The 19,742-nt window shown below is 46.2% G+C and overlaps 1 protein-coding gene across 2 annotated transcripts; it reads right to left on the bottom strand.

Moving 5' to 3' along the window:
* Window positions 1–900: 900 nt before the first annotated feature.
* On the bottom strand, window positions 901–19,584 carry AAGAB (alpha and gamma adaptin binding protein). 2 transcript variants are annotated; one of them, XM_041468871.1, is made up of 10 exons: window positions 19,490–19,584; window positions 13,711–13,901; window positions 13,130–13,226; window positions 12,375–12,464; window positions 9,903–9,986; window positions 5,089–5,171; window positions 4,593–4,686; window positions 3,896–4,000; window positions 3,581–3,630; window positions 901–2,993 (listed from the first exon to the last, which is right to left on the bottom strand). In XM_041468871.1, exons 1-10 carry the CDS (start codon window positions 19,563–19,565, stop codon window positions 2,916–2,918), a joined length of 948 nt encoding a protein of 315 aa, XP_041324805.1. In that variant the 5' UTR covers window positions 19,566–19,584; the 3' UTR covers window positions 901–2,915. The 2 variants fall into 2 exon arrangements, with proteins under 2 accessions (XP_041324805.1, XP_041324806.1); XM_041468872.1 differs by lacking the exon at window positions 3,581–3,630.
* Window positions 19,585–19,742: the final 158 nt, after the last annotated feature.

The following is a 19,742-nucleotide window of genomic DNA, read 5'->3' as shown; positions in this document are numbered from 1 at the left end:
GTGCCTCCCTGGAGGAGCTGCAGACACGAGTCCAGCCTGGAGAAAACCCTTAAGGAGCAGAGATTCCACCCTCCCTCCCTGATGAGCCGTCCATGGCTGCCCTGTGCTCCTGGTGGGAAAGTTTTCCTGATTAACCCCCGGGCAGAATTCCAACAGCCCGTGGCCGAGGGCGGGCAGGGCAGGGCAGGGCAGGTGCCACCCCGGGGACAGTGACAGATCCCTGGCACTCTGAAGAGCCCCGGGAAGGCGCCAAGGCACACCGCGATCCGATCGTGCTGTGAACTCCTCACGGCCCCCCGAGGTCTCACTGGAATTCTCTGCTTTTGGGCTGTTTTTCCTGACAGGATTTACGAGAACACTTTTTCCACTCGGGTTTCCAGCCATGTGGTAATGAAGGGTCTCGTCCAGGCTCTGCTGGGCCTGCCAGAGCTCGGGCAGGCTGCAGGGAGTGCTGGGGGCTCTGCTGGCTGTCACCTGGCTTCCAGTTCCCAATCCCCGCCGGACACGGGCAGGGGAGGAATTAAAACCTCAAAGCCTCAGCCAAAATAAAGAGAGAGCTGCCATGGCCTGGAACGTGCGCCCCGGGCCAAAGCGGGTGCCAGGGCTGGGTCAGTGGCAGGGAAGGCTCTGCCATCCCAGAGCTTCAGCTGCAGCCTGGCCTGGCCAGGAACACTGCAGTGCCTGAGCTGGGAATGCCAGCCCAGGAGCGGGAATGCTGCAGCAGCAAGCAGCTCTGCAACTGGGACAGGGATGTCAGACCTGGGGCTGGCCCTGCCCGGGGCACGGTGGGACTGGGGCCTTTAAGGGCACTCCCAACCCAAACCACTCTGGGATTCCGTGCAACCAACTGGGAATTCTGCTGTTGCTACACAAAGAGAAACTGAGTGACAGACACCACTCTGCTTTTCCGCTAATGCCCCTTTTATTCATTTCTGTAACTTCTTATTTTGTAAAGGAATTCTGTAGCCAAAACCAAAGGGTCTCTTCAGAAAAACCCCAAACAACCCACAAAAAAAATAACCACCAGCAAAGTAAACCTTGATTTTAAACCACAACACAACAACCTCAGAGGATCATTAAATTATTTCCCAGTGTCTCCAGCCACACTTCCTGCCTCCATGATTTGTGCCCCTACACACAAGACCCACATTTACAATAAATCATGTTTAAAAGAGTTCTCAGTATGGGAATGAGCTGCTGCTACCTCATAAAAAGGCAGCAAAGCACTGGGTATTAACTGATATGATCTCATTAAATTTAAAAAGTCACATCTCTGTCACATGTCTAAAGAATGGGTTTATAAAGTGTCCAAGTCCATTTTTTCTCCACTCTATTCCCTTGGCACTTTGGGCATTTATCACCATTGCACAACAAAGATTTAGAAAGGGCAGAAAGAATCTTCAGCTACCGAGGAGCCAACATGGAAACCATTCCCTGCTTGGAATGAGCCACCTGCAGCTCTGTGCTGGGGGAAAGGTTGGAGAAGGGAGAAGGTGCAGTCACAGCAGGGCCCTGCAGCTGCCTGGGAAGGTGACCCTGGCAGGTGTTTCCTTGGCTCTCTCAGTATTCCAGAATTCTTCCCAGGTGTTTCACCATGGGGGAGCTCCTGCTCAGGCTTCAGCTGAGAAACACCTCCCAAACTGCCAGTGAGGCTGCAGTTCTTGTCCTTGAACGCTGCAGTTTCCACTCAGGAAGTGATTCCCAGCATTCCAAGACACTTATGATTTACATTCACCTTTGCTTTGTCATTAAAAAGGGAATTCAAGGAGCACTGTGACAGTGCCAGCAGAATGTAAAGCCATCAATAATCGATGGCAAACCCGTGTCCTGGGACTCGGCAATTTTGGGGACATTAGAAAAGTTAATTCTGAAATTCCTAACTGAGGGTGCTGAACAGGATGGATTTTCAGATGGATAAGGAAAAGTTCTTGGGGCCAGACTCTTTTACATGGGAGTCTGTTGGATCCTCTCCCCACGGATCCACTGCCTGTGCCTGCACAGAGCCAGGGTGGCACCTCCCCTTTCTCTCTCGCTCTTCACCAGGCTCCACCTTCCTTCCCTGCCCGTCATTCCGGAGGCTCTGTGCCCTGTGCTGCTGTGGAAGTGATGGGGACTCCATCCAGGACAAGGGGATTCCGCTGAGCCCTGTGCCTGATGGGCACACAGGAGGGTGGGCACTGAGCCCATGCAGGGGCACCGAGGGGTTTGGGATCCCAGCGCTGGGCACTGAGGGCAGAGCCCCCCAGAGCAGCTCTGTGCATTCTGCCAGGCCTTGCACAAGGTTTGGGCAGGGAATTCCACCCCTGGAGCAGCAGCAGCAATCTGGCATTTCACTGGGAATCCAGGGAATGTGGACAACACCTGACATTCCAGGGAAGCCCCCATCCTTACACAGGCAAAATCCAAACAGAATCCGAGCCTGGGGCCACATGTAACGGCTTTGGCACTTGGCAGGACGGAGCTCAGCAACCTCCTCCTCAGGGCTCATCCAAATCTGGCCAGTTTGAGCTGGGAAAAGCTCCATGAAACCATCCAAGAGCCCTACAGCTGAGAAATGGAGTTTGGAATTCAGGAGTCACTTCCCAAGCCCCAGCCCTGTGTGCAGAGATAACTGGGAGCACATTTGTTTGTTTAAACCCCAGAGAGGAAATCATAAAAATGTTCATTTGAAAAATGTAAACTCATCACTGTTTCCTTGAACCACACACGTGTCACCTTCCAACGTCCTCTGGGAGAGGAGACAGGACGGTCAGACAAAGCCTCTGGAGCCAGGAGATGTTGTGGAATGTGGAATATGGGGAATGCTGTCACCAAGGGAAGCAGCTACAGCTAAATGGGGTTTTTGGCAATGAACACTAATTCAGGGAAGGATCATTCCCTCAGGGTTGCTCTGGCACTTCCAGCTACAGAGGAATTCAGTTTTCTTCATCCGAGGAGAGACCTTCAATCTCATCCCTGTCTCCTCCAATCGCCATCCAGAAGGCTTTGGCCACCTACAATGGCAAAAGAGATGGGAAAGGGAGAGAATTCCCATCACATGACTGAGGATTTTGTATTTCCCATCCAAAGAGTAGGAACTGAGCAGCAGCTAAATCTGGCAAGCAGCTCTGTAAGTGCAACACATCCTCTCTGAGGTGAAGGAACTTCAGCAACACAGAGGCAATGGCTCAGGCCATGGGAGGCACCTGTGATACAAAACCTGGGCTATTGAAGGCATCATTAAGTTTTCCAGGAGATCCACACTTTTCCATTGGCTTGTGGAAGCTGGCCAGCACCCCCAGTGACTGCAGGGCTTTCACCTCAGAATTCAGAAAGGGGAAAAGTCTTTTTTTTATGGCAGTGGGGTGGAATGAGATGATCTTTAGAGTCCCTTCCAACCCAAACCATTCCAGGATTTTATGCTTTTCTGGTATTTCAAACTTCCAGGTTATTCAGTTTTTGGGAGATACCTGACAAGTCTTCCCTAGGACTGTGTGGTTTGTTCTCACTACTTAATCCAGGAACTCTGCAGGAGCAGGAACTGTGGCTTGGAAAGAAAACACCCATGTTACTGATTCCCACCCCAGTTCCCAAGGCTCACCTTCTCTGCGTGCAGCTTCCTCTGCTCGTGAGGCAGCGTGGCAGCTTTGTCTGCGGGGAAGGAGAGGATGGGGGCTGTGAAGCTCAGGAGTGAGCAGTGAGCACCTCCTGCCCTGCTTTGGGAACTCCCAGAGCAACATCTGCTGCTTTCCAGAGCTTTATCAAGATGAAGAGCAAGTGAATGGAAAGAGCAGCTACCTCTAAAGGACTTGAGGCAGGAGAACAGGAATTTCACAGCTTCCCAACTCACTCCTGGCTCTCCCTGAGCCCCTGCAGGAGGTGCCAGAGCTCAGGTCCATCTCTCCTGGTGCATTACCTTTCATTTCTTTCAGCTTTGAGAAGAGCCTTTCAAAGTTCTCCAGGTCCCCATCCCTCGTGGTCAGGCTGGCCAGCTCCTGGATGTCCATATCCAGCATGGGATCTGAAATACAGCTTGGTTGAAGAGAAATTATTCTGCTTTCTCAGCAGAAAACCAGGATTTTAACAGCTGCAAATCCCATTTGCAAATTCCGATGTCATAGGAGAAAGAAACAATTTACTGATTGCTCATACAGACAAATCATGGCACTGTTACATTGGGGATTAATTTTATGGAAGAAATCCTTCCCTGGGAGGGTGGGCAGGCCCTGGCACAGGTGCCCAGAGCAGCTGGGGCTGCCCCTGGATCCCTGGCAGTGTCCCAGGCCAGGCTGGACATTGGGGCTGGGAGCAGCCTGGGACAGTGGAAGGGCAGGGGATGGAATGGGACGAGCTTTAAGGTCCCTTCTAACCCAAAATATTCCAGATTCCATGATTCTGTGATACATTACATGTGAGCTCATCCAGTAGTTAAATTTCTTGCTGATTCCAGAATGATCTGTCCACAAACAGCCACAGAGTGAATCAGAGAGTGATGAGCTGATGAGACCACATCAATCAGCCAGATCTCACACACAGTCCCATCTCCTGCAATGCTGCAGTGATTTGAGGCCTCTCCTGGCTCTGGCAGTGCCTTTGTGCCCAGCTGAGCTCACCTGCAGCACTGTCAGGCTCCAGGCTGTTTGTGCCAGCCCCATCCTCTCCAGCATCTGACTGGGATCCTTCCCTGTCTCCTGGAGATGGGTCAGACTGTCAGGAAACAAAGATATTTCAGTATCCAGTAATGCATGGAAAACCATCAGCAGCAAATCAGGTGCTCCCTGCTTTTCCTTCAAAACCCTGCACTTTATCTCAAAGTGTTACTGCAAAACCTGTGCCATGAAAAGCCCCTTCTGCAGCACTGGGAACTGGTGCTGCATGAAGGGATTTCAGGATGGATTTGTTGGAGTTTTTCCAGTAACACCATGAAATGACAGGTTTTGTTCTGCCCCAAAGGGGATAATTTGGATATAATCAAACCCATCATGAATGGAGCTTTTAGTGCTCTTTCCTTTGGCTCTGTGGCACAAGGGGAGGTCCCAGCCACCCCCAGTGGATGAAGGCAGGGCCTGAGCAGAGCAGGAACCAGGAATTACTGGAATTTCTGTTTACTTCTGTCTCCGGGGTCTCTTCACAGCCACGGCTCCTGTGTGCTCCTGCCAAGGTGCTGAGGAGACCAAAGCCCTGGGTCCTGTCTGCAAACAAAGCACAAAGTGCAAAATTACTGCAAATACTGGGGCTGGCCAGCTGGGAGAGGGAGTATTTCACAGCACCACGAGAAACTGTGCCAGTGCACTTGAAAACAGATTTTAAGCAGAAATTTCACATCATCTCTAAGCTTTAAACTGTGTCTGCACTGTTTGCTGCTAAATATTCCCCCCAGGGAAGAGAATGTGAGCCACAGGAGACGTGGGGTCTTTCTAGAGCTTGGAAGCTTTAGAGCTGGGAGCCTCTGCTCCATTGGGATCTGAGCTGGTAAATTCCAAATGGGGCAGCTGGAAAATCCAGAAGCAGAATTAGCTTTTCCTGGTGCCCAGGTTTAACCTCCATGGGAAGCAGCCCTGAGTCTGAAGTTGGATTCAGGAAAGGCAACGGGAGCCTCTGCTCACACAGGGTCTGAACAGGCTGAGCACAACAATGATGGCAAAGAAAATTGTTAAATTATCTAATTCAGAATTCCTGGGTGGATTCAGCCATCAAATCCAGGGTTTCTGCTCACTGCAAGGTGCTCTGGGCACTCCTCACTGCTGGCCTAGGGTGCATCTGAATGCTGCTTTAAAACTCAACCTAAAAAGTGATTTCAAACCTGAAGAGTCATCTAAGATAATAAATGTGGTGCAGTAATTTCAATTTAACCTGGCTGTATTTTTAAACCTGTTTTATATAAAAATATGTGCATAATGGGTGATGTGATGAGGTGTTTTTTACTAAGTCAGGTTTTTCTAAGTCAGTTTACTACTCATTACAAACCAGCCTTGCACTGAGTAGTAAATATTTGCAGTTACACAAGGCATTCAGGAGATTTTTCTGCAAACCTTTGTATTTTAGTCAACTAAAACTGAAAAAATGTGAAGTTATTGTACCAGAAATAGCCAGAAAACAATGACTTCTGCCAGAAGAAAGATTTAGTGTTACTTTTTAAAAGAAGTATGTTCTAAATTATTATACTCATGACTAAGCTCTAGACTCAACTGTTGAGGTGATGTCATTTGGATGCTCTGTCCAAATTTCCTTGCCATTACTCCAGACTCTCATTCTGAGAGGCTGGATGTGTAACTGGGCCCATCCAGCACTCACACAAACACATCTCCATGAGAGAATTCCTGAGCCCCATTCCCTGTTCCCTGATCTGTTCTGCCCATCCCTGGCAGGTATTTGGGGCCACTGGCTCCACCTTATCCCCTTTTGCTGCTTCAGCAGACCCCTAGCCAAAGGGGTGGGAAGAAGTGAATCAGTGGAGCTGAATGAATTCCCTGCAAAACTTTCAGCTGCCTGTGAAGTCCAGCAGGTCAATGAACAGGAATTGGAGGATAAAAGTTTGGGATTTGCATCCCAAAGCAGCTTCCCCAAGTTTCATGGGCTGAGCAGAGAGCTGGCTTTGGGGAAGCTGTAAAGGTGGACATGGAGCCAGTTTCTGAGTCACCTCAGGCAAGGTTGGACACTGCAGTGCAGAACGTCCTGGAGAGAGAACATTCCCACTCTGGCAGAGGGGTGGATGCATGATCTAATCATGGCCCTCGTTCGTAGCTGGGATTAGAGTTTGTTCTGCACAGAAAAACGGCAGTGGCTCCACATTCCCTCCTCCAACACTGCAGAACCTCAGCCAGAATTATTACAAATGTCATCCCTTTCTGAAAAACCTGGGGTGTGCAGCAGGGATCTCTGAACAGCAGCTATTTGTCCCTGGATCCATGTTTAGGGAGGAGGCAGACACAACACTTGGTTGCAGGCACACCCTTGGAAAACCCTTCCTATAAACTCCTTTTATTGGATGTAAAAGTTATTTCAACTTCTGGGTGCAATTCAGGAAGTGGGTGATGCCTTACACAGTGTTCTTAAGGCAGGAAAGCCAAAAATTAGCTCATCCCACTTACTGGAGGAGTCAGTGGCTACGATGGAGCCCAGAGCAGCTGGGGCTGCCCCTGGATCCCTGGAAGTGTCCCAGGCCAGGCTGGACAGGGCTTGGAGCAGCCTGGGGCAGTGGGAGGTGTCCCTGCAGGGGTGCAGTGGGATGGGATTTAGGGTCCCTTCCCACCCAAACCATTCCATGATTCCATGCTCTGTGTAGTTTCACAGGAATCACTCATGATGCTCTGAACATGGATTCAGCATTCCCAGATTCCTGTTTCATAGCCAAGGTTTTCCACTGCCTTTACCTATTATTATTCCTCCAGTCTGTCTCCAGCTGACACAGTGATCCTTACACATAAAATTGGAATTAACACATCAAAAGTCACAATTTGTTTAAATGGCCTCCCTAAATCAGGTTAATTGGCTGTGATTAGAGCCAGGCTCATTCCTGGCCCCACCTGAGGTAAGCAGCTTTACCTGGGATCACTCAAGCTGGGATTTAAGCAGGAAAGAAGCCAAGCAGCCTCTTCTAGAGGGCTGCAAATGGTTTCTCTTCTTGCCACAGAGGCTCTTGCAGGGACAGAGAAGGTAACAGCAGTTTAATACCTCTGTGGAGAGGGAAATGTGTTACCTGGAGAATCCCTCAGGTTCTCCTGCTCAAGGAAACCTCCAGAGACTGAAGGGAGCTCTGAGGCATGGAGAACCAACCTTACACCAGCTCCAGAAAGGATTTGTTCCTGGCAGACTCACAGGTAAGATTGCTTGTTTGGCTTGGAGTAGAGGTAATGCTGCTGGATTTACTCACAGAACACGTGGGATTGGTTACCCGGTATAAACTTGTTTCTAATTCAACTGTGTTACATTTAATAATTATTTTTATGGATCTGTGTGAGAATGATGCATTTAATGGTGAAAGAAAAAATGTGAAGTTTAATATTTTAATGAATAGGTGTGTAAAAAACCCTGCAGTTTGACAAGAATTGTGTTGGGGCTTAATGCAATAAAATGGATTTGGTGTTTGTGCTTGAAAAAAGTTATTCCTGCTCTGTCTGTAAATTTAAATTCTCATGGAAACAGGTTTTTGAATTAAGGCTACACCTAACAGTGCTATAAGTATTTGCTACTAGACATTTACTACTGGAAGTCTCTTAGGGTCTCTGATAACTCTTCCCTGCATGGTTCTCAACCAGCCAGGAATTGCAGGTCATTCAGTGGAAAAGCTTTAGTTAATTTACATGGCAGCCAGTTTCTAGGACCTGGAGGAAGCTGAAAACAAAAGCTATGTTACAGGTTGTAAAAAGTTTTATTTTAAGCAAAATGAGCTCAACAATTTCCCTTTGAAAGCACAGTCAGGCTGCAACACCTTCCAAATATAGCTCACTTCCTGAGGGGTTCGTGGTGGTACAGCAGTGCTGTGTGGGGCTGGTGCTGTGCAGACAGAAAACCAGGATTTTTCAAGGAGCCTGACCTTTACAGAACACACCAGTGATGTGCAGGAATTTCCCCCCTGTGAGGAACCGAGCATGTGACTAAATTCTGCTGTTCTGTAAGGTGGCATCTGCCAAATACAGGAAATGTGTTGTTAAAAAACCATTTTTAGCACAAGTGAGATAACCTGACACCATCTGCCAAGGTTACCTGCAATGGCTACACTGAATCAGACCCCACCTTCACCTCAGTTCTGATGGGGAATGAGAAATCCTCAAAAAGCTGCATTAAAAAATGGAGGTTAATAATCCTCAGCCTGGTTTTACTCAGTCCCAGCAAGCATTGCAGACACAGAGATTAACAGTGCCTTAAATCATTCCACAGTTAATTGTGGTAGGAAGGGAGAAGCCACAGCAGTGGGAATGGGACATCAGGGAGCAGAGGTGTTGGAGGGTTGGTGGTGGGATGAGGCTTTGTGAACAAGAAATTCCAGGCCAAGCACTCCTGAAGAGTTTCATCTTCCTACATTTTCTGCAGCAGTTTGTGTGATTAGAAAGGTAATCACAGGCTTTCAAGTAAATGGCAGGATCTACCCTTGTAACCACAGCATTTCCTTTTCTGATGAGTCTAAGGCTAAAGTGACTTTTCCAAAATTCTATCTCTACCTGATAATCAGCTACCTCAGGAAATTATCTGAGGTTGCCCATTTTTTGCACTGTTGTAAAAAAAAATCTGTAGTTTCCAGGTACTCAAGTGGGTTTTCTGTAGCAAAAACAGCCCCTAAATGTTTGACATGCCTCCTTTGCCAAATCTCATCTCTGCACTAGCTATTCTCAAAAACCTCAAAAATGTAACAAACAAACCAAAAAACCCCTACAACCAATGTGCAATTTAACCTTTACTTCTACACTGAATCATGTATCAGTCTGATAAAGATGACAATTACAACCTATTTCCTACTAGAGTTTAGTGGAACAAACTTTGAGTTTTCATTGCAACCTGCAGGATTAATGGAATATTTAACTCAAATTATTGGCAGAGTGCAAGTTAAAGTAGAGAGGGAACAGGAGCAGGTGCTGGAACAGGAGAAGTTTTACACAGAAATCCTTTCCTGTGAGGGTGCTGAGGCCCTGGCACAGAGAAGCTGTGAGTGGAAGTGTCCAAGGCCAGGTTGGGTGAGCTTGGAGCAGCCTGGGGTAGAGGATAAGCCGAGCTTTAAGGTCCCTCCCAACCAAACCATGCCAGGATTCTGTGATAAATCTCACCCACTGCCTGTGAGCTCACCAGGACAACAAGGGAGGGTGGAAGCAATGGCTGGACCCTCCTGTTCCCTGGGGAAGTCCCAGAGTGCTCCAGCTGTGCCTGTGCTGGCCCAGCTGCTCCACTGTAACTCCCCAGCCTGCAGAGCTCAGGGCCAGGGCACCCACCTCCCTTCATGACCACGTTGGACCAGACGTTGGCGTTGAGGGCCTGCACGATGCGCTTCACTCCGGTGGACTCGGGGAAATCATCTGCACCAAAACACAGAGAGCAACTCTGAAACCTCCCAAAAACAACTCCAAAAACCAGCACGTGCCTCCAGAGCTGGGGCTGAAGGCCTGTCCTAGCGTCTCACAACCACTGTCAATTCTCCTCCAGTACAGAACACAGATTTTCACCTTTGATTGATGAGAGGCCAAGTTAATGTAAATTAATGCCTGACTTCTTGGGCTGAGCTTCCAGGGATAATGAACTGTGAGCTCAGCATTTTGCAGATATCTAAATGCTTTTTGTTAAATATTTAGCAGGAGGCCTACATGAAGTAACATCTTTATAGTATATTATAAAAGCATAATATACTTTAATATAAATACAATTCTATTATAAGGAAATAAAAATAAAATAGTAAATAATAAATATAATAATATAATATAAAAGTATATTATACTTTATAGTGGCTATATATAAATTTTATAGTATCAGACAAGAAACTTGAATCTTTCACCCCAAGATCTTTTACAATCTGTATAACATAGAAATATATTAGAAAATAGATACCAGAATTACTTTTCTTTCTTTTAGAAAGCAAAGAACTTGAGACAACCATTTAAAAAGGGTGTGATGCCTGTAAAAAATGGAAAGGGATACCGTAAAGCTGTCCCCACAATATCTAACTCCCAAAGTTCCAGTAATCCTGGGAATTACAGGAACTTGAAAGCCCAGGGAAGGCATTATTCAGATTTTAATTTATTTACTGAATAGATCTGACACCACTTTGGATCAAGTCAGTTTTCCCATTTCCTCAGTTTAGTCAGCTTCCCATGTTTGTGCAGGTTGACAAAGGGGAAAAAAAACCCAAAAAAAAACAAGAAGCCAAACAATCCTTTGGATACAAAACTGTTTTTGTTTAGAAATCAAACTCAAGTGACTCAGGTGCAGTAATTGAAACTGCCTTTAGAAATGCATTTAAGGTTGAAATCAGATGTTTTGCCCTCTGTGATGCTGCTGTTTGGTTTGATATCAGAGTCATTATCAAGAGTCTCAGTTCAGAGCTCTTGTCCTGACTGTGCAAACAACTGACAATGAGTCAAAACAAAACTTCCAGTTTATTTGAGATGAGCTGCCTGAAATGTCAGAATTTTGAGCAGAGATTGGCCCAGTGTGTTTACAGCATCTGTTGTGCCTTTTGTAACTCACCCAGAACGTTTGGGGGGTAAATAAGTTACTCACAGGAACACAGTTCCTCCTCTGCATGAGTCACAGTGAATCAACTACCAGATTAAACAGCTAGGAAAGAACATGTATCCCAATATTCCAAAAATTAACATCCTGAGTTATTACTGCCACTAAGTAAATTGTAAAGAGTTTGTTCCCATAAATGGTAAAGAGCTTGTTCTTTACAACAATTATTCAATAGAAAAATAACTTGATTAAAGGTTACTATTTTTAAAGCAATTAGTATTTGTTTAGTCTAAGGAGCCTTCACTTCCGATTTTCCCAGTTTCTGTGAATCAAATCTGTGCATCTCCCTCCTTGACTAAAAAAAAAGGGAAACATTTTTAAAGGCATGCTGGGGAGAGAGGGAGACTTCTCAGCTCCTCAAGATCCAATTTTAGTAGGCCTTTAAAGGGGGGAAAGGGGTGGGATGTGTTCCAGTGAGGATTTTATAGTGAATTATTTTTGGTGACTGCCATGTGCTTGGAGAACCTGAAATAGAGCGAATGTTAGTGACTAATTCCTCTCCAGCCTGCAGTTATCTCACTTTACTCCAGAGAGGTAAGGTGTAAATGTTTTTGTGTCACTGAAGTGAGGAGATAAGGCTGATGCTGATAAGCTGTCAGGAAATGCATAGTCACTTTTCAAGAGTGGAACACCACACTTCTGACTCTTCTTGCTGGTTTTTTTTCAAGCTATAAATGTTGGGCAGCCAGTGATTCTGAAACTGGTTTATTTCCTGTGTAACAGCTCGTGTTGCTCTGAAATGTTTTTAACAACCTGTCATTTACAGCCTATCATGTCACTGTTTGTACCAAGATAGCATAAAATAGTTTTCAAGTGTTTTTAAAATCAGAATTTTTCTGCCCTCATGCATCAAAATGTTTGTTTAGATTGATTCTTCAAGTGGAATATAAACTTCTAATGTATCAATACAGTCCTGGGGCTGAAAAAGGAGCAGATACTTTTACGTAGGTGCTGCATAAACAGCAGCTGGATTTGGGAGGGGACAAATGGAATTTCTCAGAGGAAATAACCTCCTCCCCCTCGTGACCTTTTATAGCTGAGACTCAGCCCCACCAACGGGAGCATTCCATGCTGTAATCATGTGGCAGATCAACAATTGCAAGGGGCATAACTTTATTTAGAAGGTATTTTGGGGGCACTTTTCATTCTCAAAATGGCAAGAGAAGCAGCAGACCTACCATCTTCATCGGGCAGCTCCTCAGGGCTGAGCTCTACCAGCTCAAAGCCATGCTTGATGCACCATTCTTGAGCTTTCTGTCTGTTTACACCTAAATTGGGAGACAAAAATGGGTATTACAGGTGCAGATTTGAGACCAGTACCAGCATATTTATCAGAATATTTAGCTGTGTTTTATTCCCTCAAAGTTGTTTGCTTGCTCTGGAGTGTATGGGAAGTGTGTAGCAGCTGGCATGGATCCTCCATTCACTGTGGATTCCAAAAATAGAGAGTTAAACTCCTCCTTGGAACTGAGGAATAGAATCAAATGGTTTTGCAGAGGGTACAATGTAGGTGTGAATGAAGACTTCTGTTAACTCTGGGCTTGACACTGGATTAAGCTGCAGGGACACTCCTGCATCCCCCAGCTTGCTGTTGTCTAGAATCACAGCAAATGTGTGTGCTCAATGCCCAAATGTAAAAAAAAAGGAATTAAGCAAACAAGTCCTCCCCATTTTTTCAGCAGGATCATGCACATCCAGCAGCAGGAATGCCTTTTAATCCCCCTGCAGTGACAGGACAGAGCTGACTCTGAGCAATCTGGTAAAATTCTGAGTTCTAACCACATCCCACTGAAGGTTTCAGCTCCTGCTCCCCAGAGCTCTCCAGGCCAGTCTCACCCCGACTCTGAGAGGCAATTGTTGATGTAATTAGCAAGTCAATTATTATGCAGGCTAATGGCTCTAAGTGAGGATGGGAGTTCTTTGGGTCTCCTACCGTTCTCAGACACTCTGTCACAAACCAGGATCATCACTTCTGGCAGCCACTCTTCTGTCAGGGGCAGCCATTCGGAGACACTCTCCAGTCCAGTTTTCTACAGGGGAAAAGAAAAGTGTTCTTTGCAATACATCCTGCAATACTTTAGTTTTTAACAGTATTAGAATTGAATTATGTCAAGAAATAGGCTCTTTTTGTCTCAACCTCTCTGGTTTCTACTAAACCAGTTTTCATTGCTGCTGGTTTAGTAGAAACAATTTTGGGTGAAATGCCCTGAATTTTATGTTTAGCTCCCTAAATTTTGTCTGTCCTAAAGGAGCCTTAAAGAAGCAGCACCAGCTAGGAATAAAGCTGGAGATGGTGAGCTGGATTTCCATGGTGGCATAATGTCTCCTGAAAACCCCTCTTCCAGCTGGAGGAGAGTAGTAAGAGAGAAGGAAACTGCTGCTATTGTTAGCAGGGAAATTTAATATTTACTATTGATCTTCTGCCAATGAATAGAACTTAAAGGGGATGGATGGAGATTCTGATTTATGGTTCTCCCTGTGATAAGGCAGGAGAATAAAGCAGAAGAGCCTTACTGTTGTGCTGTCAAAGTACACAACAAATGCCTGCACAGCCTCAGCGATCTCTCCAGTCACGTGGAATGTGTTTGGGACCACACAGAGGTGGATATCTGCAGAATAATATTTGTTATCTATCGTCCAGGGGTAGAAATTCACTCTTCCACTTGTTATTGCACCCACAGTAAGGTCATCTTTTCCTGTGATACCTGCAGGAGAGAAAAGTGGTGAGGAGGAGGGTAAAACCAGCAGCAAGAAAATAATTTGTCAAGAAAAGTACAGTGCCAATGCAGATCCATATTTACTGTAATAAACCAGTGCATAATCAAGATCTTTAAAAATTCAACTCAATTTGTTACTCTGTCCCAGATTTTATTGCTTAGCTTTCAAAAGAGTTTATTTTCTAGTTTTCAATATAAAATATGGCCCAGAAGCTGCAGAAAGCCTTTTGTTTTCCTGGAAATGTCCGTTCAAGTGTTAACCTCAAACTTAGTACCTGTAAACAGGACGTATGGATAGAAAACCTAAACTTTATTGCAACCCTTGCATGCTCTTTGAGATGTAAAAATCTGTTTAACTGTGACCAAAACCTGAAGGTAACTAATGAGAAAATCAACCCAGTTCCTACAATTCAGCTGTAATTCCCATTAAATTCCATGCAGGAGCTCAACCATTAAAATCCAGTGCTTTGCTCAGGTGCTGTCAAGCTCTGCCCTCCCTCCAAGGCAGGAACCTTCCCAGGAATACTGGAGCTGAATCAGAGCTGGAAGCAGAGCATCCCATTATTCCTTGAGGGAAAGGCCAGGAAATCTTGCTCAGGCTGGATAAACTCGTGGACACTTTGGAACACAGGTCAATTATTTAGAAAATGGACTGAGTCATCCAGAACTGCCTGGGGCAGGAGAAGAGTTAAAGAATAAAGCACATGGCTTTTCAAGGATTTGTATTTTAAGGTACTGAGAGTTCCTGGAGCTGCTGGAACAGGCTGTTCCCCAAATAGTCTGGAGATGAATTTGAATTTATCTGTATCTTATTAGTAAAGAGACAGGAAAACCTCCTTGCCAAGGCTGCAGTGATTTTTACAACTAAACTGCAAAGCTGAGAAATGGATCTGGTGAATGAGCACGGGGCACAAGGCAGGGAGAGCTGTAAACCAGGATTATTTGCAGCCCTGAGGAGGAGATGGAATCCGAGGGAGAAATGTGACCTTGGAAACAGAAACCTGTAGCCATTTCCTCCTTAAGAGGATGAAACAGGAGTCTCCTCTCTGGGCTTCTTAAAATAAGAAGTGCCACATCGAAATGATTTTTCCAGGTTCAAGTTTGATTTTATTTTATTCTGGATGGCAATTATTTTTCAGATTATTTCAGATGATCATCTTAAATAGATGATATTCCATGCTAAGATTACCCACCTCACCTTGGAGCTGAGGGACAAAGATCCTGAGTCACCACCAAACAAACCTGGATTCTGAGCTTTGTTATTCTCAGAGGTTTTGTTTGGAATATGATATTAATTTCCCCTTACTAGTGTTTTGACAGTTAAAAATAAGAAAGTAAATTAAAATCAGTCTGAGCTAACAGAATTACAAGTCAATGCCACAAGAGGCTAAGAATAAAAGGGTCCACAGAAATTACTGAAACCCAGAAAATCAGCAGTAAGACTTAGGGAGGAAAATGGGGTGAGGAAGAAAATCAGCTCTGAAGTCACTTGAGTCAGTCACCCTAACAAAGATACAAAGGGAAAGAACCTTTATAAAAGGTTTTCAAAAGCTGGTATGAATTTCACATTTGCTTTGTAAGGGACATTTTTTAGAAGAGTTCATGGACAAATTTAGGTCTGAAAGCACTGCCAGAATGAGGCCATGTCCCATTTCCTATTACCTGCTACTTGTTCCTGTACTTTAAGGGGTTTTCTTTCATCCCATTGTGCTGCTGATTACCCATCCTTCATGCTGAGATTTTGCCAATTCCCTGTGAAATTTCTCTCCCAGTAAAAATGGATGTTGCACACTAAACTCCAAGGGCTTCAGGAACCTGGTGAAAGGATTCAGACCTGCTGTGTCCCAGGCTGCTTGTGGGGCTCTAAGAAATCACTGCACAACAGCCTGATCACTCCTGGCAGGAAACTGAGCAGCTTGCCAGGCGTTCTCTCCCAAAAAAGTCACTTGGAACAATTAGATTTTGGACTTTAGAGCAAACAAGCAGAGATTACAACAGAAATACACACTGTAACTCAAACTGAGTCCTCATTTGATGCAGGAATTAGCTTTAAGGGCTGTATTTACCACCCCAGCATTCCAGAAATTTCTTTTCTAGACAGCCTGGATTTGAATGAAAGCAGGAAATTCAGCCAGAATAGTTTGGTATCTAATTTAGAAGTATTGATCAGAACAAACTCCTAGAAAATGAATATGGCAAAAGGAGGTGGCCTGTCCAGCCCTTCTGAGTGAGTTCTGAGTGAGTTCCTCCTTTTTCAGCCATTGCAAGTGTCAGTGGCTGGCCAAAGGAGGTGGCCTGTCCAGCTGAGCCCTTCTGAGTGAGTTCCTCCTTTTTCAGCCATTGCAGGTGTCAGTGGCTGGCCATGCCAAGAGCCTGGAGAAGCACGGGAGGCACTGTGAGACCAGAGCAGAGCCAGGCCCGGGCTGGCCCTGCCGGGAGCCCTGCAGCTCCATGGACAGGAATGCAAACACTCTCCAGCTGCAGCACCAACACCACACCTGGAAATGGCCGCAGCACTGACAGAGCTGTGCCCCCCAAAGCCAGCACCCAGAGCTCAGGCTCCTGCTGGGCACTCGTACTGAAATGATGCTGCCAGTGTCCCCAGCAGCTGCTGGCTCCCACTGGAGACACCCCGGGCAGTGTCCCACGCTGCACAAAAGCACTGGGAGCAGCAGAAGCTGCCTGTCACAGGGGATGGCTTGAGGCCGTTTCTGGCTGCTCCAGCAGCCCGGGGTGGTGACCTGGAGCCTCCACAGCCCTGTCCTGCACTAGGGTCACCACAACCGCTGGGTAATCCCCTTCTCCACTTCATCCCATGACTGATTTGGCTCTTTTTGTATCAGAAAACCATTAAACAACAAACAGCAACTGACACACGAGATCAGTTCATGGCTCAGTAACTGATCCTGGCTGGTGTCACACAGCTCCAAACTTCTCTGGAACCTCTCCAGAGGAAAAGGTTTCATTACTTCCAGGCAGTCAGGCACTGGCTTACGTTTTTCAGCAAGTTCACCAGTTGTGCCCCTTCTTCACTCACAGGTATTTATATATTTTGATAAAGCAAGCAATAGTTTTATATATATATATATATAATAATATTTTTTAAAATTATTTCCAGCTATTTACAAAAATGTTTGCTCATTTTACTGACTTAAACAGCAACATTTAATTTCATATTTTATCATACAGACAAGATAAATAATGATTTTGAACATGAGAGAGAACATGGCAATATTATAAAACCTCACATCCCTTCCCATTTTAAATGCTGAATCTTACTGAGTCTTCTGAAAGTGCAAATACTTTCAAAAAAAACAGAAATAACTTTTCAGAAGAGTTAAATAATCAGAGAACATGCAGCTCTCTTGCAGTAACTGCCCTGTTCTCCAATACCCAAGTAGTATTTAAGCACTTTTAGCACACTGTGTGTCTAATAATAATTTTTTAATGATTACAACTTCTTTTTGCAGGTTTTTTCCCCAAAGGGATTAAGTTATTTACCACTTTTCACAGTGTTTTTGAGATTGAATAAATGTTTTAAGAACATAATGCCCTAAATGCTCCCAAATCCTCAGAGCTGTCAGGTACACAGAGCAGTTCCCACATTCTGGGCCTTGAGAGCCACCTGGTGGAATAAACCATAAAAAATACTCCTAAAATTACACCAAGGAGTAAAGAGAACCCAAATATGCTAGGGATGGGGAGAAGGGGAGTGGCAAAAAATCCAAAAAGAAAAGGAAGAACAATCACATCAGACAGAACGAAAACTGAACCAATCTTATCCGCAGTTTTGTGATAAATACATCACAATAATAACAAGCAGATCTCTGCTGAGCACTTTAAACAGCTTTGTTTTGCCACAGTGTCCCATGAATTAAAGCATTCAGAGCACCCTGCAGGAACCCGAACAAATAAAAATATATCTAGCAAATGTACCATCAGCTGCTTCTCATCCTCAAGCCATTTTCCATTTAACAGGAGGAAAACCCTGGAAAAAGTCTTGGAATTGGCCTGAAGAGTTCTGGCAGGCTGTTTGACCCCACCAAACCCTCCCCACTGCTGCCCCACCCCTGCCTGTGTGTCCTTGAATGTTTTAGTCTGCTGCATCTGATTTCATGTCACTTGTTATACAAAGCAGAGACTTACGAGGTTGATGGTATTTATTTTATCCAATGATTTTATTTCTTTCAGGAGGGTTTTAACGTAACCCAGTCAGAGGACACACAGACAAGACTCCAGACTTGGAACTGGGAGCAGTGGAAGCTGAGATATTTCAAAGTGAGTACTAGTTTTAAAAAAATCTGAGCTTAAATTTTCCGATACTCTCAGCTTAAGCAGATTTTTGCTCACCTACCTTTTCTACCTGTTTCATTTCACTATGCAAAGTAATCAAAGGGGAAACCTAGAGGAACCTTGAGTAATTCCTTCCAACTTGTTTATACCTTCCTCAAAAATAAGCTAATAATACTTTTTGGTGTGGAATCTTTAAATAATTCAGTGTCCTGCAGCTGCTTTGGCAGAGAACCTTTGACTGCAGATCTTGTTCTGTTATTTTTGTTTCAAAACGTGCTTTAATGAGGTGGAGGGAGCCAGTTCCTCTGGGCAGCCCTGTGCTTGGTGAGGTCCTAAGTAAGAATTGCTCAGAAAGAGAGAAAAACAAATCCAAAGAAGATTTGAGGGAGTTAAATTCTACATCTCGCTATGCACAGCAAACTGTTCACGAACTCCCTAAAACCCAGGGCTGTCCTAACATAGGCAACCCACCAAGACCATGAACAGCTTCTTCCTGGAATCCCCCGATTTTAAAAATACCAAAAACTCCACCATGGTTTCCTCTACTGTCAGATCTTATTCTTGTGTTCCCCTTTTTAGCCATAAAAACGGCAACTGGTTCCCAGGAAAACCACTTCCTATTGAATGAGTTCTACGTACTCAGTACCCAGTGTAATCTGCAATTCTACCAGCTGCAGAACAGACAGAATTTTTAGCTTTCCTTTTCAGTCCTTCCGCACTGAGAAAGAGGTGAATTATTTCCTTAAAGCACTAAGGAGGCTTCTGACAACCTCTGTAAAGGGTGGGGGGCTGCGATCCCCCCGTCCTGAGGGGAGGATTGAGACCCTGAGAGGAGAACTGCGACCTTGACGGGAAAAATGAGAACCTGAGGGGAGAGCTGAGATCCTGAGGGGAAAACTGGGACTGTGAGGGGACGGCGGCGACCCTGAGGGGAAAACTGAGACCGTGAGGGGACGGCGGCGATCCTGAGGGGAAAACTGAGACCGTGAGGGGACGGCGGCGATCCTGAGGGGAAAACTGAGACCGTGAGGGGACGGCAGCGACCCTGAGGGGAAAGCTGGGACTATGAGGGGACGGCGGTGACCCTGAGGGGAAAATTGAGACCGTGAGGGGACAACTGGGACCGTGAGAGGATGGCAGCGACCCTGAGGTGAGAACTACGATCCTGAGGCTCCCTGAGGGCCGGGGCTGGAGGGAGCCGCTGCCAGCCCGGTTCGCGCGGGCGCGGGCAAGCCGCGGCCCCTGGTTCCGCCCGCTCGGGCGCCGCGGCGGCCCCGACTCACGTTTGACGAGCTCCTCGGGCGCGAAGCCCGCGGCACAGCTGGTGAGCAGCGCCAGCGGCCGCGCTGCCGCCGCCATGGCGCCCGCGCCGCGCCCCTTCCGCCGCGCCGCTACCACCGCCCGCGGGGGAGGCGGCCGGAGGAGGGACTAAGCTGAGCGCGGGCTCGGCCCACGCTGGATGCGCTGTCCCCCCCCCCGGCGGCGGGGCGGATGGTGCGGCCCGGCCGGCGCGTCCCGTTGCCGGGCGCGGCGGTG

Source organism: Pyrgilauda ruficollis, unplaced genomic scaffold, assembly GCF_017590135.1.
Source record: "Pyrgilauda ruficollis isolate IOZ18807 unplaced genomic scaffold, ASM1759013v1 scaffold23, whole genome shotgun sequence".
In the NCBI taxonomy this organism is placed as follows: domain Eukaryota; kingdom Metazoa; phylum Chordata; class Aves; order Passeriformes; family Passeridae; genus Pyrgilauda; species Pyrgilauda ruficollis.
Note: the sequence above shows the minus strand (reverse complement) of the source record. Positions and strands in the feature narration are given on the sequence as shown.